Below are 23,949 nucleotides of genomic sequence, written 5' to 3' on the forward strand. Positions count from 1 at the left end.
CATTTCGTACTTTTTGGTACTGTTTAGTATCTAAACGTTGGCGCCCCGGTAGCCGAGTTGGTAGCGTGCTTGGATTGCCAGTGCAGGGGTCGTGGGTTGGATTCTCGCCAGAAGCCTTGGTCTGTCGCTACTGTGGTTTCACAATGGTCTTAAAATTGTCTAAGTGGGTCTGTAAAGGACTGCCACTCTTAGCTAACCTAACCTAGTACCGTTACGTACGAATATGACCAAATCCAGCCTTATTCTGTGCTTATGACCCAAGACCAGCATTCGTGTACAAGTTCATGATCCTAGCTTTAGCCGTTTGAGCTGGGTTATTATCATGGTCAGTCCGCAACCCGTCAGTCACCCTACTCTTTTATATATTGGGTTGCCCAAAAAGTAATTGCAGATTTTTAATATAGTCGGCGTTGACAAATTTTTTCACAGCTTGTGACTCTGTAATTGCATTCTTTCTTCTGTCAGTTATCAGCTGTTACTTTTAGCTTGCTTTAGAAAAAAAGTGTAAAAAAAAGTATATTTGATCAAAGTTCATTCTAAGTTTTATTAAAAATGCATTTACTTTTTTTTTTAAATCCGCAATTAGTTTTTGGGCAACCCAATATATATATAAATAGATATCTTTCTTCGATTTGTACACCAGTAATCTCGACTACTATTCTGTATTTAAATGCAGAGTTATTCAATGAAAGGCACAGTTGTTAAGTTTTAAAATTTTTAACTTACCCTTTTGCTGTTTGGTCTCAATCATGCTTTTATATCGTCATCCTTTTCTCCAGATTTATCTGACAGATTTTTCCTTTTCATTACCATCACCATATTCAAAATATTGAATATAACGGTCATTTGCGTTGCTTACTAAAACAGATGATAAGCACAAGGTGGCAAGCTTATATTCCCTCCATGACAAAGCTGTCAGAGTGGCAACACTCTTTTGCTAAGTTTCCTGTCATATCGACCAGAGAATAACAGTTCAAGTAAAAACATAAACATTTGAAGACCTGCAAGTAAAACAAAAAAATACTTGTACATATATATAATATAAACATGGAAGTGATAGAAGTGAGTGAGCAATAATAAGTGATAAAATTCGTTCAAGTTATCCATTATCCAACCATGTTAAATTATTTGATATTGTGTTTATTACTACAATTACTAAATATGACGTTATTTCTTTAATTAGAATATTTCAATTTAATCTAAACACGAGAGAGCGAGAGAAGAGAGAAAAAAATCGATTTCATTTATATTCGTGCTACCTCAAGGTCATTGAAACATATTTACAAACAAGTGGGAGTCTTGTTGTCAAATAGGCAAGGGGGGTACTTGCGTGTACGCATCTTAATCTATGTGTTTGTGTGTGCCTGTGTGTAAGTCTAATGTAAAGTGAGATAACGTTGCGCCACCTTCAGACCGTTGTAACAGGTGAATTTGTGTATTTCACTGGTAGTGAGTGAGATAATTTAGCTGCTTATTTTACGAGTACAACACAACGCTTGCCTAACAAATGTTTATTTACGGAAAAAAATTTCGTAAATTCATCTTTAAAACACCAACATAGATGCAAACTGTTTGTTGTCGTCGCTAAGATGAAACAATACACTTTATGTGGTTGTACAGCAAAATTAAAAATGACAACACATACGAGTTTTTATCAAGCAAAAAGAAGCAATTAGTAAAGTGTTATAAAATATTGACATAAGCGAAGATTAGTTTAGTGTTGTGTGTGGCTTTGTATTAAAATTTGGCATGCGATAAAAGAAAAAACAAATATTACATAGCACTGTGAAGTGGTGGTTTGGATTTTTGAAACGGGTATTTTTTATTAAAAGTTGCTTTGAATTATGGCAATTCTTTTATTTGGAAATAAATTAAAACTGAGAAAAAATCATTCAATTAGAAAGTGAAACTCTCCACAGATAAACATAAAAAATGATTTAAAATTCTAAATTCTCATTTCCTATGCAATGCGAGGTAGCCACCTCGATCGGGTGGGTTTGGCGAAGAAACGAATATTGAAGTCGATAGAAATATAAAACATAACAAGTAAAGAACGGCTAAAGTCGGTCAAAGCCGATCTCTTGATACCCTACACCGCATGGGATATGCAGGCTAAGTTGTCGAATTTAAAATTTTCTTAAATTAGATATATCGAATTTCGATCAAAATCGGTACATATTGTAGGAGCCATAGAGTAAATCATTGTGCAAATTTTTGCGAAGATCGATTGATAAGTGCGTTAGCAAAGACCTTAAAAGTAAAAATCGGGAGATGCATATATATGGGAGTTATATCTAAAACTGCACAATTTCTATGAAATTCATCAGTCATCAGAAGAGTTATAATACAAACCTTCGGGCCAAATGTTGTGAAGATCAGTTTACAAATGACCAAATTATTGCAATACAAGTCCAAATCGGACGAACATATATATGGGAGCTGCCTCGGGCCCGAGCCCCCACCAAAATTATTTCTATAACAAATTTCGATAAATATTTACAACAACAACATTTTAACCCATTACCCTGACCCTCGATGCCATTGTTCGATTTTGATGAAATGTTGTCTTTATATATAAAAGAGACACTTGATTAACTGATTGGCTGACTGACTGACTGACTGATTAACGCCCAGCCCAAACGGCTAAAGCTAGAGTCATGAAATTTGGCACGAATATGGGTCTTGGGTCGTAAGCTCGCGATAAGACGGGGTTTTGTGATATGCGTACTTTTTACCCAGCGCAAACGGATGGGACTAAAATTTTGATTAAACAGCGTCTCGAAAAACTAAGATTTGGTGACAAAAATTTCCCAAAATTTCCCAGAAATCTTACTCCTAAAAATTTTGAGAAATTTTTTCGTTTGATTTCTGGGATATAGAAAATTGGCGACTTTCGACAAGCCAATTTTCCCCCAAAACATGACGGCAAAAACTGGTTTCAGTCGTCGGCTTTACGCCAATCCAAATAGCATTACGATACATCTTTCCTAACCCGAGCTAGAATTTTTCAAAGGGAGCTCTATTTTTGGGTATTTTTCGTTGTTTATGCAAACCTGGGCACACGGAGCAGCAGCAAGAGCCGTTTGCATTGTCTAACGTTCGAAGCCATCAATACAACTTCCAAAAAATATTTGCACTGTGGTGGCAAACAGTGAAAAATCCAGCTCTAACTTTATGACCAAATATCACCGCCGATGGGTCAGTTCCTGCACCCAATAGCTACTACAATTTTCAAAACAACAACGAAAATTGAAGAATCTTTACCAATTTCACAGTAAAAAGAATTTTGGCAATTTTCGATTTTGAAAAAATTTGGGGTGGCACAAAATGCAAATAGTTTTTTGTCTAGTTTTTTTTTTTATACAGAAAGGAGGAAACAAGGTGGCGTATGACGTATTGCATATTAGGGCATCAATATCGAAAAATAAACATACGCACCCATGTCCAATTGGTGCTGTGTCAAAGGTGCTCGTCAAATGTAATATCTTTGTAAATTCATATTGACAAACAACTATTAAATACTTTTTAGTGTTCAAAATAAAGAAAATCTGGGTAAAAACATTAAAGGAAACAGAAGTCGTGTTGACCAGTATTATCAACAACATGACTCCTTTCAAAAAATTAACAAAATCAGATTAGGTTTTGGTTGAATGGGTAGCCCACCATCAACATGAGTTCACTCTGAGTCCAGTGGGGGCCATTATGATAACATTCATCAATCAATAAAATTTTCCTTATAGACAAAATTTTGATTATTCCTTTCTCGAAGGAAAAATTTTCGATTACATTTTTTCTAAATATTAAATTTCGCAGCCTTTAAATCTAACCATTCTTGTTTGAACCGTTGAGTGAAGCGGACGTTTTGTTTTTTAGCTCCGCAAGAATTTTCTGCAACTCATAATAGGTCATTATTTTTAGAAGAAAAATTTAAGTCACTCAAGGATAGCTACGATAGCGGTATCTATTAGGCGGTTGATGATCTGCGTCTGTTTCTAGTGGAGCAGCAGATCTAGAGCCCGGGAGTAGGCTTAGAATGGACTCTAAGAACACAACAGTTGCGGTGGTAGTGTCAAGCCGTAGCATGTTGTCTGATACTGAAACCTTGACTGGTGGAGCGGCAGCTTCAGGCTCCACTAGCCGACAGACAACTGATCATCAGGGGCTTTCGACGAAGCACCTGGTTCGAGTCATAAGGATAAGGCCGAACGTATTCTATCTTCGCATGCCTATAATTTGCCAGGCCATCTGCCTTCTACGGCAAGCCAACACGCTTTTTAAGAGGTTGGAATAATAGAAGGCGCATCGCTATCACGTTTAATGAGAGGCTTGGTGCGAATGACTCTAAGCACAGGCTACCCCAAAGACTACAGGTGTAGATTCGGAAACTGCACCGCAGTTAGCCAAAAGGCTGCGGCCACCAGGGCATCCCACGCCTTAAAGAACTAGGGCGAACAATAGTAGGATGGGTTTAAAAACTGTTGGTAATGTCGCTAGGGACAGTTTAGTGATGGCATTCGTCGAGAACGGAGAAGAACAGGGCTGTATACCTAGGAATAATTGGAGTGGACTATCAATGGAATGTCTTCAATATACTCCGATGTTCTTGCGGAATTTCCTTGACCTCCTCCAGTTTGTGACGATGCCGGCTGGTATCGGAGCCGATACAGACAAATTGCCTTCGGGAATCTACGCTCAATTAAATTGTTTCGTGAAATCTGGCCAGGTGCAGTACTAGATTTAGTCAAGAAGCAAGATATTCCTTCTAGGACAATGGCGCATGCTTGGATACCAAGAATTCCCTCAGATCCTGAATCCATACTTGGAAGGCTAAAGGAATGTAATACCAATCTTTAAACCACCGACTGGAAAATTGGTTGTTGTTGTTGTAGACACATTTTCATGTGGAGGTGACGATCCTCGATAAGCTCCTGTAGGTGAGCAATTTCGTTCCGGTCCAAAGCACCGATAGCCGCGGGAACAGAGTGGTCATTGGTTATTTAAAGGCGTCAATAACTCGTCTTGTCATATCGAGCATCATAGGCACTCAGTATTTGGGCAAGAGCCGGTACCGTCCGGCCTCTCACTGAGACTCACCGCTCGATGCCGCTGATTGTCCGCGACTGCCTTTGCAGCTACTCCGTATTGAGCATTCCACTATCTGCAACCGGTGGACGAGCCCGGTAGCTCGCAGCTAAGCTTCTCGTGACAGCAAAGAACACCGCACAGGTCGGACCTCAACGTTCCAGCCCTTGTGGTGCTCACAGCAATCCCGTGCTGGGATTGGTAGATTGGATGGGGCTGATGGTGACCGGAGACATGCAGTATTCGTTCTAAACTCAGGAGAAGACTCAGCAGTTGTTGGTGAACACTTGCCTGAGGAACTATCGACCACATCGCTAAAGTCTGGCGGATTGCAGGAGACTGAAAATCCCCCTGTTTTAATCGAGACGGGACCCGACAAGCCCTGTGTGGGTGGGTCATCCGGTTGGACTGGGCTCAAGGTGTGTGCCAGTGGGGAAGGACGGAACCCAAAATGTACTTCGACAGCAGCGGCTAGTAAAGCATTTAAGGAGAAATCGTCTACACCGCAAGTGCCCAGAGTCCCGAGGAAGAGTGGTTTGACTGCTTTCTCAACTGCCAATGAATTTTGTGAGAATTGTCTCCTGACGGAATCAGAAGACAATGCTAACGCAACAGTGTGAATCCTGACTATGGTCTGGTTTCTGCAAATAAATCTCCACCATTGTAAGGCCGCTTCGGGGGCACTAAAGATCCTCCTGATGGCAGGGGGACTTGTCGAGGTTCTTATCCAGGAACCATGGGTGTGTGGAGGAATGGTTCGTGGGCTAGAAATTCCGGGATTTAAACTACTCAAGGGTACAGGGAATGGGAGACAAAGAACCTGTAATCTTGAAAAGAGTAGTCTAAATGAATTTCTTCTTCCAAAAATTTCTTCAAACAAAAATTAAAAAAAAAAAAAATAATTTTTTCCCAATTTTACCGCCCCTTTATGGCATACTATAACCGTACCTTTACTTATATGCTTAGATTGGTGCGGGATGTGCCCCAGCGGGTATGCACATTGGGGTGGAACCACTTGAAAATACTTATTAACGAAGATTTCTAAGAAATTTTACCGAAGAATTCATAGGTCTTAAACTAAAACCGAATTTCCGGCTTTTGACGAATCCGTTGGATCCATACACATTATTCAATTTTTCGATTTTGTCGTTAAAACCGTTAGCTCGGTTTTGAGTTTAGATCCGCATAAATCGACCCACCTTAAGGCATTAATACTTATAAGGCTAAAATATTGATTCAATTGGTTGGCGCTGCCATAATTTCGACAGTTGCACTGGTACCGCTCGATTGATTTAAGTTTCAAGATTATCTTGAACATAGAAAATATACTTCGACGTAGACCATATTTCAACATAACTTCTGTAAAATTTTAAAAACGAACATCTGTTCCAAGTCTCAGCGCTAATATTTTAATTTATAATTGTGTTAAAACAGACAGATCAACAATTAATATGATGGTGGGTTTGGCTAGATGTGTAGGTTTGAATATGTGGCCCATGATGTCAGTTTCTGTATAAACAACAGCGGCAGTGCTTAAGTAGCGTTGAACAGCACATTCCAGCAGCAATTTAAAATTTAATTGACTACTTTTGAGTCCATTTCGACTGATTTTAAAAATGTGCAAAAACATTAAAAAGAAATCGATTAGTTAAAAAGAATATGGTTTCCATCTTTATTAACTGATCAGGGGAAATACATTTTCTCCCAATCATCTCCTATTATATAAAAATGAAAAAATTTAAATTGAACGGCTGAAACGATTTTCGTGAAATTTCCACAGATGGTAGAGTTTAAGCCCACGGTGAAAATAGGATAAATTTTTTGATATCCGAAGGGGAGGCCGGCCCTTCCCCTTAGCCCAATTTTCAAAAACGCCACATCTCGGAGACGGGTGAACCGATTTAACCTTATGGTATCCCAAAATCAAAAAATTGGTATACAATTTTGAGGTCAAATAACCTTGGGGGGACGCCCCATCCCGAAACCCACCCGAACGGACATGTGCACTGAATGGGACAATATGGGTATGAAATTGAAGGTATTTAAGTGTAGAGTACAAATTTGGTATACAAAATTCACTCTTCATTCTCGAGGGAGGGGCGGGAGGGGGGGGGGGGAGGTGGTGTTTGTGTCCCCTACCCTCAAAAAAATCCACAAGAGGACACTTTCACCGATTTGGGCAACATGGGTATCAAATGAAAGGTATTTAAGAGTAGAGTACGAACTTGGCATTAAAATGTAACCCTAAGTGTAGGGGGGTCCACCACCCCCAAAAACACCACCCAACCGGATACTTCAACCGCATTGGGCAATATGGGTATCAAATGAAAGGTATTTAAAAGCAGAATACAAATGTGACACAAAAATTTATTTTTTGGTGTAGGTTCAATGCTGATATAAAAACACCCCCCAAAAACCCCTCAACAGGACATATTTACCGATTGGGACAATATGGCTATCAAACGAAAGATATTTGAAAGCTGAATACAAATCTGTTATAAGAATTAGTTCCAAGGTGTCTATGGGGCCTCCCCAACACCAAAAAAAAAAAAACCAAAAACGGCGTAAATGTCCAACGTCACTAAATGGGTATCGAATGGAAGGTCTGGAACTAGCCCACCCACCGAATACCCTTCAATAGGACGTGAAGTTCGATCAGCATAATATCTCAATTAAAAGAAAGGTTTCAAATCTAATGTTGGTATAAGGATTTAAGTATCTGGGTTGCTTCCTACCGTTCCGCAGGTCAAGTAGATCGCAAAATAAAAGACTCAAATATACCAGAGGGCAATTCCCCTCCCCCTATCCTACCCAAAAAAAGGAATTAAAAATAATATATGAAGCCCGATCAGGATAGAATTGGACAGAAATTAAAGGCCTTTGGTAGTAGAGTACAATGTTTACTCTCAAATTGGGATGAACACAGGAAGACCTGTAGATCTTTAAGAATATGGTATCCCAAGCGGTCGCTTTGAAATATGATTTTGAATGTAGATAACCAATAAAAAAAAATTAATAAGTGTGAATCTGAACGAGAGCAGTAGCCCTGAATATCTTGAATGCCACTTTCAAAATGGTTGACATTATGGGGCTCAAACAAAATCGTGATCTAGCACGATGCTGATATTAATTCAGGGTCCGTCTCTAAACTCCCTTCAAACCGGTCATGAATGCCTATGGTGATAAATAATAGGTATTTGATAGTAGAAAACGAATTTGATATCCAATTTTGTAAGCCAAATGTTTGGGGGTCGCCTCGCCCCATAAACTCCCCCTAAACCAATGGCAATTGAGGCTCAAATAAAAGAAATTTGAGAGTAGAGCACAGTGATGATATTTTTTTAAGACTGCATATCCCTCAAATTGGACATACTTGTAGATTATGACAAAAAGGGGGCTCAAATCTTTATCTGTTTCATGGCCAAGTGTTTCAGGGACGCCTTGCCTCTAGCGACATGTAAGCTAAGTTTTCAGGACCAGGCTCGAAGGACAACGAATGATAGATGGTCACAAAGAGAAGGCTGTGAGCATTCAAAAACTATGTGCACTAATCTAGACTTGAAGGGGTCTACCGCTTTGCTGTCACTGGCTAGAACAGACGTCTCAGTCAGTCTCAGTCTATAGTCTCTACATCCTCGAAGTCCTTACAGCTTCGACAAAAGTCGTTACTGGCAACCTTCTGTCAGCATGTTTCCGATTAGACAGTGACCTGGCATGAAGATTGTGTCCGTCATGACGACTTTTACCGAAGCTTTGAGGACGTCGAGGAAGAAGAGACCAAAAAACACCTTCTGTGTGTGTTTCCCGCACTGACAGTCAGAAGGAGATCCACTTTAGCTTCTCATTTTTTTGGGAACCTGTTTGATTTAGCGGATGTGAACATTAGCAAGTTGTTGGACTTTTTAAAGCGATTTGTATGGTTCAACGGTAGGAACTATTGTAGAAGGCATATTTTTATACCCTCCACCATAGGATGGGGGTATACTCATTTCTTCATTTTGTTTGTAACTCCTCAAAATATTCGTCTCAGATCCCATAAAGTATGTATTTTCTTCATCGTCATGACATTTTATGCCGATCTAGCCATGTCCGTCCGTTCGTCCGTCTGTCTGTCGAAAGCACGCTAACTTTCGAAGGTGTGAAGCCAGCCACTTGAAATTTTGCACAAATACTTCTTAAAGGTGTAGATCAGTTGGGATTGTAATTGGGCCATATCGGTCCATGTTTTGATATATCTGCCATATACACTGATCTTGGATCTTGACTTCTTGAACCACTTCAGGTGGCAATTTTTATCCGATCTGGCTGATATTTTGCTAAGTATGGTTGAAATCGGTCCATAACCTGATATAGCTGCCATATAAACTGATCTGGCGTCTTCACTTCTTGAGCCTCTAGAGGACGCAATTCTTATCCGATTTGGCTGAAATTTTGCATGAGGTGTTTTGTTATAACTTCCAATAACTGTGTTAAGTATGGTTAAAATCGGTCCATAAACTGATATAGCTGCCGTATAAACCGATTTTCAATCTTGAATTCTTGAGCCTCTATAGGGCGCAATTATTATATGATTTGGGTGAAATTTTATACAACGGTTTCTCCCATGATGGTGTGAATCGGTCTATAGCCCAATACAGCTCCCCTTTAAAACGTTCTCCCTATTTTTCTTTTTGAGCCCCTAAAGGACACAATTCTTATTCGATTTAGCTAAAATTCTACACAATGACTTCGACTATGGTCTCCACCATTCATTCCATTATGGTCCATATCGGACCATAACTTGTTTCTTCTGTTCCTATGGTATCACAATGGACGAAAATGTCTTAGAGAGTCTGATGACCGCCGCTTAAACCTAACCTAATGCGTTGCTCGATTGTGTATCTGTCGATGGTTCAAACTGCGTTAGCCTAGAATTGAGAAACATGACGTTTAGATGTAGTTCTCATTCAACATTGGCCCTTTAAATTTAAACACTCTTTATGTGCCCAAAATGGATTTTAAAACTCAAATGAATAACACAAATTTGCTCATGAACATTCCCATTAAGGAACAGGGACAAAATTCTTACTAATGGATTATACACTTTTGTCATTTAAGGATTCAACAAATGAAGATATCTCAGCTGATCTGCTTTATGGAAACCAAATCGAGATGATAGAAGAGGGACTAACATTTTTCATACGCGGCCGAACACTTGCAAATGGCAAAAGGTAAGCTTATTTCGTTTACTGCACATGTCCTTCGAACACATTTCCTTGACTAAAGTATTGCTCCTCTCATTGCTTTTTAGCTTCCTTGTTGACTTTTGTTTGGATAATGCAACTAAGGATATTGCTCTACGGGTATCAACCTCATTGACACACAACTATATTGGTCGCAATACACGAATTAAATGTTATTGGGGCACGGAGGAGACCACAGCCGCCATTCCCATAGCTTTAGAGCCAAACACCAGATTCCTGCTACAAATCCTCTTTACACTTGATGAAATTCTAATAGCTTTAGATGGCTTCCATGTTGCCAAATATCAACACCGTCTACCCTATAGCAGTATACGTGCCATTGAAATCCGCGGCGATGTCCAGGATCTACATGTGGATAGACGAATCGTTACGGACTATCCTAGACGTACGGCCAGATCCAAGCATTTTGTACAAATAAGCAATCGTCATGCAGAGACGGGTATCTATGATCCTGCTGACTATGATTACCTAAGCGATGAGCAGCTACAGGACGAAGAAGATGAATTAGGAAATGAACGTTTTCTACCTTTGCCTTATTATGCCTCATTTCCTCAAGGATTCTTTGCTTTAGGCTATCGCATGGGTATTCTGGGAAGTGTTAGCCCTAAAGCACAATCCTTTAAGCTAAGTCTGCAGCTTGGGCAACAGATTTGGCCTCAACCAACAGTGGCTCTCTTGCTGGAATTCCATTTCTATACACGTCCCGATGGGGAACCTGCAGAGCCCATAGTAGCTCGTAACTCATTTGTCAATGACCGCTGGTCGGGAGAAAATAAATCGGAAATGTCCACAGGACTGAGGCCCGGTGCTGAGTTCCATTTGGTCATAGTCCGAGGAAAGCTTTCTTTTGAGATATATTTGAATAACAAACCGCTTACAAGTTATCCCTATAAAGTCAATCCTAAATATATCGACACACTATTTGTGGGTGGCGATATGAAATTGTTTAATGTTGAAATTGAAGAGGGTGATTAAAAACTGGTGTTTGTGCGAACGCTAGACAATAAGTTGTGATAGAACGCAATTATGTAGTAAAAATATAAGAATTCTAAATCTGTATTTATAGCTTAATTTTAAAATAATTGTTAAATTTTATCAAATAAAATTAGCTTCGAATTGTTGAACCAAATTAATAACAGCCATTCACTGTATTCTTGGTCTCCGAGCCGATGAACAGCCATCACAATTTGCCGTGAGCGAAGTTACGAATGTCATCCGTGGCGCCAAATCATCTAAAGCGTTGGGCCCCGACGGAATCTCCACATTGATATTGAAGAATCTGGATTCACCTGGAGCTGAGTACCTTACAACTACCTTCAATTTGTCTTTGAACACTCTTATAGTGTCTGGAAAATGGGCAGACTCATCCCGCTACTAAAGCCTGGAAAGAACCCGAGTTTGGGGGAGTCGTACAGACCGATCTCCCTTCTCTCACCAGTAGCAAAGACGCTTGAGGCATTACCCCTCCCGAGCCTCGTAGGAGAATTTCCATTCGCCGACCATCAACATGGATTTCGAAGACTGCATAGCACAGCAACAGCTTTGCATACCATCACCGCACACATTATTTCCAGATTCAGCTCGCTGATTCTGGGGTTAGTGGGGTCCATACAACGAATCCCATCACGCTACGGCGGAAAAGTGGGCCGCACTTGGGGTATTCGACCGGCTGGTATAAAGCGAGCGGCTGCTGCGTTAATGATTTCTCGGAATTTCCCCTCGGCCACTAGCACATCCGAGGCAGTTCACTGAAGCGGCGATTGGTATACTCTCTGAAGCCAGCCCAATTGGCCTTCTTCTGATTAATAAACGTCCGGCGGGTGATCGGTCGATGGTGAGAATTATGGGGAGGTGGTTTGACCCCAAAGAGATGACGGCTTGCCAGGATACTTCACTGAGGAGATCAGGGGATGCAATGGAAATGTCTGGCGAGCTGCTGCACCTCCTTGTAATCCTAGTGGGGGCATCCTCATTCATCGGACAAAAGGTGAAACCTTCAATCTGCTCTGCCAAAACTATGCCACGCTGGTCGTTACCTAGGGGAGAATGTCATGAAGTGTGATGCGCATTAAAGTCCCCTAGAACCAGACGATTATGGCCAGATAGTAGCCCACTTATGTCGGGGTTGTAAGCTTGGCCATTAATCGGGACATAGCTACCAATCGGCGTTATTTACACGTTGTATAGCTCTATCTCGGCAGTACCGAACCTGACTGCAATCCCCATGCATTCTATGTAGAGGTCACTAGCGCCAGGCGCAGGCGAAATGGGCCTATATTGCACTGAATGGTTGTTGTTGTTGTAGCAGTTTATTGTGTTCCATCTTTCGTCTGCTTGATTCTGTTGAGTGTCAAGACCCAGGAACTCTGCCACTAAGATGGGGTGCGTCCACAGGGATCTGGGTCTGAGTCGAGTGAGTCTGGCCGGGCAGTTAAACAGATGACGTGTATCGTGCGGGCCCTTCCCTGAATGGTGTATCACGAAGGCCAATCCCCCACCTTCATTTCTTGAGCGATCCTTACGTAGCACATTCTATCCGAGACAACTGTGCGCAAGCTGCAAAAGGATATGTTTTCAGTTCGAGCACGAGAGGGGGAGGAGGATGCCATACAAAAACCCGAGGAGGACCGACTGCGAGAAGTTCAGGGAACAGATGCAGAAATTTGGGCCCCCAAGGGGCCTCTGGAGGACGCAAGGGAACTGGAGGCCGGAGTCGATCTTGTCACGGAATGTCCGAACGAGGCCTTTTTGAAGGCATGTCCCCAAAGAGTACCGCCAATTAAAACCAGCCAGTCATGGTGGTCACCGGGTTTGAAAGTGCTCAGGAGGGAGAGCAGAAGGCTTTTTAAAAAGGTCAAGAGAGAGAACACGGTAGAGGGCTGGGACGAGTATCGCGACGCCCTTGGCTAGTTCAAGAAGGAAGTCGAAGAGCAGTTCCTGGGCGAAATTTTGTGGGGAATTGGAAAGCACTAGTGAGGCATGCTAGGATGCGCAAAGTGCTCTCGAATGTTCCCATCACGCCTAGCTCCAAGAGGAGGGAGGACGGGACTTACACTGAGAGTGGGCAGGAGACGGTAGAACTTTTGATGGATGCTCATTTTCCAGGTGGCCACGAAGAGGTCGGCGATCAAGATATCGCAATAACTACATATGTTTCCTTAACGGATGACCTTATCAGGGACATCGTTGACAAGGAGAAGATAGCGTGGACGGGCCGCACTTTTCGACCATTTAAATCGGTCGGACCTGACGGCCAGGCTTTTGGCAGCAGGAGACCCTTGGCGTCACCCTGCCCTGGATTGAGAGGATTTTCCGAGTGAGTCTGGCATGATCCTACATACCCAGGGCATGGAGGGAAGTCAAGGTGGTCTTTATCGCCAAGGCGGGAAAAAAAACCACAGTACGATGAAGAATTATAAGCCTATTAGTCTGTATTCGTTTTTGCTGAAAACACTGGAAAAACTGAGTGACCTGAGCGTAAGAGGGGGAATGACAGGGGCAAACTTCAGTGGGCACAACACGCTTTCCTCAAAGGCAGTTCGGAGACGTTACTTCACAAGGCGGTACAGGAGGTAGAAACGTCTCTTCGACAGAAGAAGTACACTTTGGCGGCCTTCTTGAATATTGAGGGGGCCTTCAATAATGTGGAGATAGGGGCGATAGTCGGCGCAATGGACCGCACGGAGATTCACCCCTTAATCTCCCAGGGGACCTATAATATGCTTTATGGCAGGATTATTAATGCGAACCTGGGAGATAGTGTGGTCGGAAGACGACTGACCAGAGAAACGCCCCAAGAAGAGGTGTTCTCGCCGATTCTATGGAACCTCGCGCTTAATGAAATCCTGATAGATCTCGGTGGGGAGGGCACGAGGATTATCGCTTATGCGGACGACGTCGTGCTGCTGGTCCGACGATCAGCGAGATCATGGAAGGGTCACTGAGGAGGTTGTCGCGATGGGCTACCAGAAATAGGTTGAGGGCCAACCCAGGGAAGTCGAAGTATAGCTATAAGATACCGGAGTTCAAACTCCCGTCCTTGAATGGGTCACCCTGAGGCTGTTGAAAGAGGCGAAGTACCTGGGCATAGTCCTCGATTCGAAACTGTCTTGGAAGAGGAACACCGAGGAAAGAAGCCGTAAGGCACTGTGCCCTTTTTACTTATGCAGGAGAATGTAACTCCCAAGATGATTCATTGGATGTATACGGCCATCGTGAGACTAGTACAGGCCTATGGAGCACTGGTATGGTGGAATGCCGTAGAGAAGACGACGCGTGCGAGGGAGTTCGAGAAGGACCAGAGACTGGCCTGCGTCGGGGTCACAGGCGCACTGAGATCCGCACCACATTCAGGCCTTAAGGCGATGTTGGATAAGCAGTTCATTGAGGCCTATATTTGAAGCTCGGTATGCTGAAGGAGGATGGTTGCGGCCATAGTTCGAATATGGGTGTTATGGATGCGGTAGACTGAGAAATAGAGAACAAATCTGTAAAAAAATATTGCCTCAAGTAATTGGGGGAATTTCGCTTTCCCAAAAACACCCAACCATACATGGGTATTAAAAAAATTCTATGGCCCGCCACAAACTCAAAAAAAAACACAAAGGAACATGTAGGGCGCCCGGTTCAATATGGGACTCTTATGAAAGGCATTTAAAAGAAGAGTTCGAATCTGAAATCCAAATTTGGGACCAAGTGTTTTGGACCCAACCAACACACTTAGACCCGTCAGCGGTAATAAAAGCGGATAGGATCCAAAGGGTACTTAAACGAATGGTCTTTAGTACAGTAGAAATCAGAAGTACAAATTTACGGCACAAGACGCTCGAGGCCCTCCAACCCCCAAGAAAAACCATATTCTAACATTTAGGCTGATCGGGAGTGAAAGGCCTTTAGAAGTAGAGTACGAATCGAATACATAAGTTTTTGGGTAAAGTGCCTATACGATAGGGACCCTAGGCTCAGATTGTTTTAGACCTCAGCATCAGCTTCAAAAAAAATTTTTTTAAAAGCTCATATTTGAAAATAAAATAAAATAAAAAAAAAACTATAAATTTCATAATATATTTACCATTTGGCGATGGAGCTCAAAATTGCATTGGTGGTCGTTTGGGAAGTTTGCAAGTTATATCGTGCCTTGCTCATTTGCTGAAGATTCATCGCGTCCAGTTGTGCCCGGAGACAAACCGAATTTAATACAATGTCACTCGTTTTGCAAACCGTTGGTGTCATGCATCTGAAAGTAATGAGGAATAATTTATGTGGCGGATTTGCAGAACAAAAGCAATAATTAAATAATATTTTATACAGTAAAAAAATTAAAAATGAAATTGTAGCGCTTTGTTTGTTTATTTGTTTGTCTGTTCCGTATAGACTCAAAAACGGCTGAACCGAAATTCATGGAATTTTCACAGATGGTAGAGCTTGACCCCCCGGTGAAAATAGGGTACTTCATTTTTTTATATCCGATGGGGGGCGGACCCTTCCCCTTACCACAATTTTCAAAAACACTAGATCTCGGAGACGGGTGCACCGATATAAGCAAAATTTTCCATGCCGCCTTATGGTAACCCAGAAACACAACATTGATATGAAACTTTGAGGTCGAATTACCTGGGGGAAAGGTATTTAAGAGTAGAGTACAACTTGACGTAAAAATTGACACCTAGTGCCGTGGGGCCGATCACCGCCAAAAAAACATCCCAAAAATAACATATTTATCGATTGGGGCACTATGGGTATCAAATTAAAGGAAATTGGAAGTAGAGTACGAATCTGGTATAGGAATAGTGAAATACCATGCAAACTTGACTAACAGTTTAACAATATAAGTGCCTTTATCTGAATCCCACATGATCTTTATTGGTCTACGAATTTATATTTGGATGTAAGGTGTACTCCATTTTGAAAATACTTCATTTCAGCCCGATATTCTCATGATGTCTGATTTAGTGGTGTTTTCGGGGGAGGGGTGGTCCCCCAGATACTTGGCCCTGAAAAAATATCAGCATCGTGCTCTTCTGTCAAATACCATTAACTTAAACCCGATATTGCCATTGGCTTAAGAGGAGTTTACAGGATGAGGCGTCCCCCAAACACATGACCCCAAAATAGGTTATCAAAGTCGTTTTCTAATCTCAAATACCTTTCATTTGAGCCACATATTGGCATGGTCGAAAATTTTTAATCCTTTGGGGAAGGGTCGATGCCCTAAATACATGGTCCTACATTTGGATATCCAATTCCTATTCTACTCCCAAATACCTTTATTTGAGCCCCATATTGCGATGGTCACTAAAAAATTGCTGTTTGTGGGGTATTTTGGGAAAGGGGTAGACCCCAGAAAATTGGTGCCGAAAATAGGTATCAATTCTTGCTCTACCCCCCAATTCCTTTCATTTAAGTTCCACATTGACATGGTCGGTAAATATGCCCGATTTAGGATTGGGGTGGTCCCCCAAATACTAAGCCCGGAAAATATATCACCAACGTGCTTTATTCTCATATATCTATATGTCATTTTACAATTGCCCTCAAAATTGGATGTCAAATTCGTTTTATAATCTTATTTAAACTCCTTATTGCAAAAGTCAGCAAATATGTCCGGTTTGGGGTATTGGCCCTAAAAACTATGAATATTTAGTTCCACTCTCTTTAAGACCCAAATTGTCTTGGTGAGCAAATATGTCCTATTTGGGGGTTGTTATGGTGGTGGGACGTCCGTTAGACAGTTGGCCCCTATTGTTGATATCAGATACGTGGTCTACTCCCACATACCTTTAATTTGAGCCCCATATTTCCATAGTCGGCAAACATGACCGGCTTGGGGGTTGTTTTGTGGGATGGGCGGCCACTCAGTGAGTTGGCCTTGAAAATATATATCGGATTCGTGTTCCACGAATCTCATATTGCAATAGTCAGAAAATACTTACTATTTGTGTGTTATTGTGGGGGTGGGATGGCCCCACATAAACGTTTTCCACAATATTGATATCAGATTCGTGCTTAACACCCAAAGGCCTTTCATTTGAGCCCCATATTGCTATGGTCGTAAATTTGTCCCCATTGGGGGATGTTTTTGGAGAGAGACGGCCCCCCAAACACTTGGTCCCATATTTTGATATAAGATTCGTTTTCTACATTCAAATCCTTTTATTTAAGCCCCATATTCCCATGGTCAGTATATAAGTTCTGTTTGGGGGGTGTTTTGGGAAAGGGGTGGACCCCCAGAAACGTGGTCCCATATTTGGGTATCAGATTCATATTCTACTCGCAAATACCTTTCCTTTGAGTCCCATATTGCCATGGTCGGGAAATATGTCCGATTTAGGCAAACTTTTGAATTACACGAAAAATTTGTTTCGATATAGACAAACAGTCTATAGGACAGTAAAGTAAGAATCCGATCCCTGGAAATTCCTCCTTTCCCCAATTTTCTAAAACCCTAGATCTCGGAGATGGGTGCACCGATTTAAGCAAAATTTTGTATGCTTCCTTATGGCAACTCAAAAACAAAAAATTGGTAAAAAAAAACTTTAGGCTCAAATAATCTGGGGGATGACCCCACCCCAAAACCTACCCAAACGGGAATGTTTATCGATTGGGACAATGTGGGTATCAAATAAAAGGTATTTAAGAGTAAAGTTCGAACTTTTTACAAAAATATGTCCCCAAGTATCGAGGGGTCCCTCACCCCTATATGGGGTCTTAGATCAATGTATAGAGATGTTACAAACAGAATGACTAGATTAGTATACCCCCATCCTATGGTGGTGGGTATAAAAAGCAATTGTAGGTTGAAGCGAAGCGCACTGGAGCAGCTAGTATAAAATAGAAAGTAAGGGTCACAATGGACAAGGAATTTCTAAGAAATTTTTGGCCTCCTGGGAAGATTTTTGTCAAAACCATTTGGCACTCAATGGGTTAAGCCGGGTTATATGTACGTTGACATCATTCTGATTAGCGGTATTCATTCACCATCATCAGGGATTGGTTACGGGGCATACTTGTCGTAGGCACTATTGGGTTTATGACACGTTAAATAATTTGTTCAAACGTTAATTTGCCTAACTCAAAATAGACATATTTTGTGTTTGCTGGTATTTCCTTCAAATAATTTGTAAATCAACACTAGTGTCATATGAATGCAACATATGTATTGAGAGTGCGAATCAACATTTGCGATATCTTTGAAGACATGACAATTTGAAGCCATGGGACGATGGACTCAGTGAACAAAAATTAGGCATTTGAGGGCTTCTAGCCCATACCATAGGCATCGATGTAATGCTTACATCTTTGACAGAATTTCCAGACATAATTTTGTCTCTACAAATTCGCATTCACTCGCTTCGTTTCAGCAAACTTAAAAATGCTTGTATATCGCTTAATATGCATCTGAAATTATTCAAACATTTGCCATAACATTATTTTTCACATTTTTATTTCATTAGAAAAACATAACTTTTTTTAAATATTATTTTTTTACTTAGAGTTATTCTATCTAAAATTGAGTTGACATAAAACAATGAGTCGGTGTGTTAAGGCATTTCTATTTCCCACAATAGGGGAGTTACGAACGAAACATATCATATAATTTAAGTTAATAATATTAAGGAAAGAATATTAAGGAAATTTATTGATGTTAACAAAATACACAGGAAATAACATAAAGTACTAAATGTAATAAAACAAAACGAATCATAGGCTATCTTGGTGCAGTTCAGCATATAAATTGTGTTCTGATTTTAAAATTTTATTTAATAGTTTGAATTTTGTTAAATTGTGAAGATGGATATGTGAAAACAACTGCCAAATATCTTGCTCACATTTTATTTCTGATTGAAAGTGAAGCCAATGAAATAAAAAGTATAACTGCAATGGGAAAGTCAGTCCATTTTACTACAACTAAAACATATGGGTGATATTTTGTCCATATTCGTGCCTAATATCAATGGTGTCCTACTTAAATTACAGGAATTGTCTTAGAATGAGGGTATTAGCATTTGAAGTTCTTGGGCCAGGCGGTTTCTTGTGGCCCATTCTAATCTCAAACGAAGACGAAGGGTTCCATGTGGTTAGTTATGCAGCGCGTGTGTGGTCTCGTCAGCTCTGTGACATGCAGTGGAATAATATTCAGATCTGTCAGAATGCCAACGTTCGAATTGCGACGGGGTGTCTCCTCAGTTCTCACATGGAGCATCTCCATCAGGAGACAAAGATCCTACCCATGCGAAGACATAACTACATGGGGTCTAAGCAATGCCTCCTGGGTGTTATCGCGGAGAACATCCAAATCATCATCTTGTGGATAGGTATTCACCGCCCAGAAGCCAGAAGAAGGTAGATCTACATAATCTAGAGCGTGAGGTTCAGCGCTACAAGAAAGAACCTTTAGATCAAGCGGCGTATCAAGCGGGGCTAGACAACATTCATGCAGATACGGTAGCAAATGCGGTGAATTGCTACCGGCTGAATGTGGTCCTTGGAAAACGACCGCCTCCCATTGCAGAAATTGACCTCCCCCGACAAACCAGAGTAGTTCTGGCTCAATTACGATCCGGCAAATCCTACAGAGAATGGATAGATGCCAACATGCAAGATGTATGCCCCGATTGTGATCAGGGACCACATGACACACGTCACCTGTTTAACTGCCCAGCCAGACCCACTCGTTTCAGACCCAGATCCCTCTGAACGCAACGCATCTTAGTCGTAGAGTTTCTGGATCTGCACACTCAACAGAATCAGGCAGACGAAAGATAGAACACAACACACTGCTACAACCAACATTTTGCGAAATACTAAAACTACAATTAGGGGTTGAACATCAGGGGCGAATGTCCCAGCCAAACCCCTCGAAGCGGGCATATATACTAATCGACCTAATATGAGACTTAAATGATAGGTATTGGGGAATAGACTAAGAATGAGAAGCAAAAACACCACTGAAGAACGAAAAGGCAGCAGGAGCCGATGGATTGTCAACTGAACTATATTCAAACGGAGGCGACACTCTTATGAGGAAAATGCTCGCCTGCTCAATCCGCACACATGCATAGGAATATGTCTTTCCCATCGGAGGCGAAACGCTGATGAGGAAAACGGTGGCCTGCTCTATCCGCACATATACCCTCGAACGAACTGTGTGAGATATTAAAATCTAAAACCTTTCATTCTAGTGATATTCATTCTCGTGGTCACACAGCCGAATCTCTACCCTTTGGGAGTCGAATCTCTCCCCTTGGGAGCTAAATAAAAGTACCTGAAATCAATGACCATCGATGGAAGTCCAGTCCAGACATTTACAAATAGGGAGACAAGTGGCAAGGGAACCAATCCACCTTAAAAACCACTCGGGACATATACAGTGGCACAAATAAGTCTTCATACCTTTTCGTAAATGGCTGCTTCGTAAACTGGGAGCTACATAATAAGAATATGATATCCAATAAATTTTAACTAACCATACCACTAGTGACCATGGTATACAATTTAGCAACATTCGATATTTGGCAGAAAAACTTTTTCGTATATTTCGATTTTTAAAACGGGGTTTTTTAATTGGGTTTGTAGACTATTCTGTCACTGTTTACCGATGTAAACATTTTTTAGGACTTTAACCGAAAAAGAAGGGTGCTCAATTTAGGCTAAGTTTTATTTGTACTCTAAACCCAAATTTACAAATTGCTGATTAAACTTAAGGTCAGCTCTGGGGTGAACCTATTGATAAAATATGGGACCTAAATGAAAGGTATTTGAGAATAGAGTAAGAATTTTATATACAGATTAGGGAAAACGTGTTAGGGAGCTACCCGAACTACCTAAAACTCTGATAAATACCCATCGGCGGTACAATATAGGACTTAAAGAAAGATGTTTGGAAATACAGTACTCTCTTTGATATAACAATTAAGGGCTACGAGCCACAACGATCGTCCCAATACCAAAAAAGTTTTTATCTGGGAACCCCAAAACTAAGAACTCCAACTGAGGCCAAACTTTTTATAGGCCCTTTTATATATAACTCTAACCGAAGACAAAAGAAGGGTCTCGGCAAGGGATAACTATGAACAGCACACAGGCTTTGAACTTCAATCTGTGTGGTGTTCTTCGTTATCACGAAAAGCTTAGCTGGGAGCTACCGGGCGCGTCTACAGATTGTGGATAGTGGAATGCTCTATACGGAGTAGCTGCAACTGCAGTCGTGGACAATCAGCGGTATCGAGTGGAGGGGCCGGGTGGCACCGGGTCTTTGCTCGTGCCTGTGATGCTCGACACGACAAAGCGAATTATTGGCACCTTTAAATAACCGATGGCCACCATGTTCCTGAGGTGATCGGTCCTATAAACCGGAACGAGCTGCTCGCCTAAAAGATCTTGAGGAGGATCACCAACTCCACATGCAAATGTGGCTACAACTACTACTACTACGAAAGAAGGGTACTCGAATTCAGCTAGTTTTTATTTGTACTCAAAAAATAACCCAAATTAACAAATTGATATTTAAATTAGGGGTCAAGCTACTGGAGGGAACCCCCTATCCAAAAACCCCCCAAAACAGGCATATATAGTGATCCGTACAATATGGGTCTTAAATGAAAGGTATTTCACAATAGAGTACTTAAGGAAATCTATTTGGGGGTTAAACCCCAAGAAAGTTGAAGCTGAGAACCCCAGACTGAAAACTTGAAAAAAAGCGAAATCAGCCCAAAAAAATATTTAAATTAGGGGTCAAGCAACTGGGGGAACTCCCTATCCAAAACTCCGAAACCGGCATATATACCGATCTGTACAATATGGGTCTTAAATAAAAGGTATTTGAAAATAGAGTACGAATTTCATATAAAAATGAGGAGAAAAGAATTAGGGGGACCACCCCATTCTTTAAACCGGACGAAGAGTAGTTGATTTAAGATAATTTCTGTTTGTACTCTAAAAGTAACTCGAATATATAAATCTCATATATTTAAATAAGGGGTCAGGCAACTGAGGGGAACGCCCTATCCAAAACCCCCGGAAACGGGCATACATACCGATCTGTACAATATGCGTCTTAAATGAAAGGTTTTGGGAATAGAGTACGAATTTAATATAAAAATTAGGAGAAAAGAAAAGGGGAAACACCCAATCCTTTAAACCGGCCCAAACTGTCATATATGCCGATCGATACAATGTGGGACTTAAGAATACGCATCATACATAATATGGTAATTAGGGGCGAAGAGTCACACCGGCCGCCATAAGCCGAAGAAAGTTTGAGCCGAGAAACTCAAAGCTGAGAACTCAGTCCAAACTTGTTTTAGGATACTACTAATCGAAGACGATGAGTACCCGATTTAATCCAAATTTCTGGATTATGTTCAAAAATAGTAGCTCGAATATATAAATCTGATATTTAAATTAGGGGTTAAGCAACTGGGGGGAACGCCCTATCAAAAACCACCCGAAACGGGCATATATACCGATCTGTACAATATGGATGTTAAATGAAAGGTATATGGAAATCGAGTACGAATTTCATACAAAAATAAGGAGAACAGTATCAAGGGGATCACCCTAACCTTAAAACGATCCAAAACTGTGGTATAAGCCGATCGATATAATATGGAACTTAATGAAAGGTAGGCAAAGAGTTACAGCGGCCGCCATTACCCCAAGAAAGTTTGAGCTGAGAACCCCAAAAATGAGAACTCCGAAAATGAGAACTCAGCCCAAATTTGTATAAGGACTATAATAACTATAATCGAAGACAAAGATTTCAGCCAATTTCTGATGGTACTCTAAAAGGACTAAAGCCCTGTTTCAAAAAAAAAAAAAACTGTAATCAATAGTCTTTGGGTATGTAGGGCACATTAATCAATTTAACAAAGGAGCTGATAAAGTTACATGGCGTAACAGAAATCATGATACACTAGCCAGTCAAAGTGTTTTGAATAACAACACACACTTGCTCAACTTTTATAAGTTCTTTGGTATCATTGAATATGATCTTGAATTGGAAGATGTTCGAAAAATCACGTAACTCGAATATATAAATCGAATATTTAAATTGTGGGTCAAGCAACTGCGGGGGAACGCCCTATCCAAAACCCCCGGAAACGGGTATATGTATTTGGGATTAGAGTATGAGTTTCATATAAAAAATAGGAGAAAAGTGTGAGGGGGACCACTCCAACTTAAAAAGGACATACTGGCATATTCCGATTGGTACATTATGGAACTTAAATGAAAGGTTTTTTTGAGTAGAGTACTGTATTTTATATGAATATAAGTGGCCAATTGTTAGAGAGGCTGCTCAAGAAAATTTGGACTGAGACCCAAAATCCTTGTGAGATAAATAATTCCAATATGTGTGTGTGGGAAGCTTCAAATGGCGAAATAACTATGAATTGTTGTTGTGTCAGGGTTTGACTGTAGCTGAAAAATTCGTTCTGAGGTTCTTGATCTAGATGCAAAACAAATTGAATTCTCTTTTAAAGGGTTAAATTATTATTATTTACCCATGATAACATTGGAGTTTACTTCCCATCTGCACATAAAGTGATTTGGTCTTATTAGCAGGTTTAGAAAGAATTCTATTAAAAAATGATGGGGACTAAAACCACCAACTGTAGAAAACGAT

The 23,949-nt window shown here is 40.9% G+C and overlaps 1 protein-coding gene and 1 long non-coding RNA gene across 4 annotated transcripts in view; one reads left to right on the forward strand and one right to left on the reverse strand.

Annotated features, from left to right (window-relative positions):
• The window catches only part of LOC106082765 (uncharacterized), a 95,193-nt gene extending 79,637 nt beyond the window's left edge, over positions 1-15,556 (reverse strand). The window contains exons 1-2 of the long non-coding RNA XR_001220541.2: positions 15,397-15,556; positions 727-1,001 (exon numbers count right to left, since the gene is read on the reverse strand). This is a non-coding gene — a long non-coding RNA (uncharacterized LOC106082765). The remainder of the gene's footprint in view (positions 1-726; positions 1,002-15,396) is intronic.
• On the forward strand, positions 952-11,454 carry LOC106082762 (galectin-4). 3 transcript variants are annotated; one of them, XM_013245493.2, is made up of 3 exons: positions 952-1,062; positions 10,180-10,292; positions 10,373-11,454. In XM_013245493.2, exons 1-3 carry the CDS (start codon positions 1,048-1,050, stop codon positions 11,298-11,300), a joined length of 1,056 nt encoding a protein of 351 aa, XP_013100947.1. In that variant the 5' UTR covers positions 952-1,047; the 3' UTR covers positions 11,301-11,454. The 3 variants fall into 3 exon arrangements, with proteins under 3 accessions (XP_013100947.1, XP_013100946.1, XP_013100948.1); XM_013245492.2 differs by lacking the exon at positions 952-1,062 and adding an exon at positions 1,505-1,675; XM_013245494.2 differs by lacking the exon at positions 952-1,062 and adding an exon at positions 1,686-1,815.
• Positions 15,557-23,949: the final 8,393 nt, after the last annotated feature.

The sequence above is a fragment of the Stomoxys calcitrans genome, chromosome 3 (assembly GCF_963082655.1).
Source record: "Stomoxys calcitrans chromosome 3, idStoCalc2.1, whole genome shotgun sequence".
NCBI classification, from domain to species: Eukaryota; Metazoa; Arthropoda; class Insecta; order Diptera; family Muscidae; genus Stomoxys; species Stomoxys calcitrans.

Bases quoted from the DNA above. Each gene is read 5' to 3' on its own strand.
- LOC106082762 (XM_013245492.2), top strand. From the start codon at position 1,607: ATGTGGTTGTACAGCAAAATTAAAAATGACAACACATACGAGTTTTTA. The intron at 1,676-10,179 runs GTAAAGTGTTAT...TTGTCATTTAAG, and splicing joins CAAGCAAAAAGAAGCAATTA to GATTCAACAAATGAAGATAT. The intron at 10,293-10,372 runs GTAAGCTTATTT...ATTGCTTTTTAG, and splicing joins ACACTTGCAAATGGCAAAAG to CTTCCTTGTTGACTTTTGTT.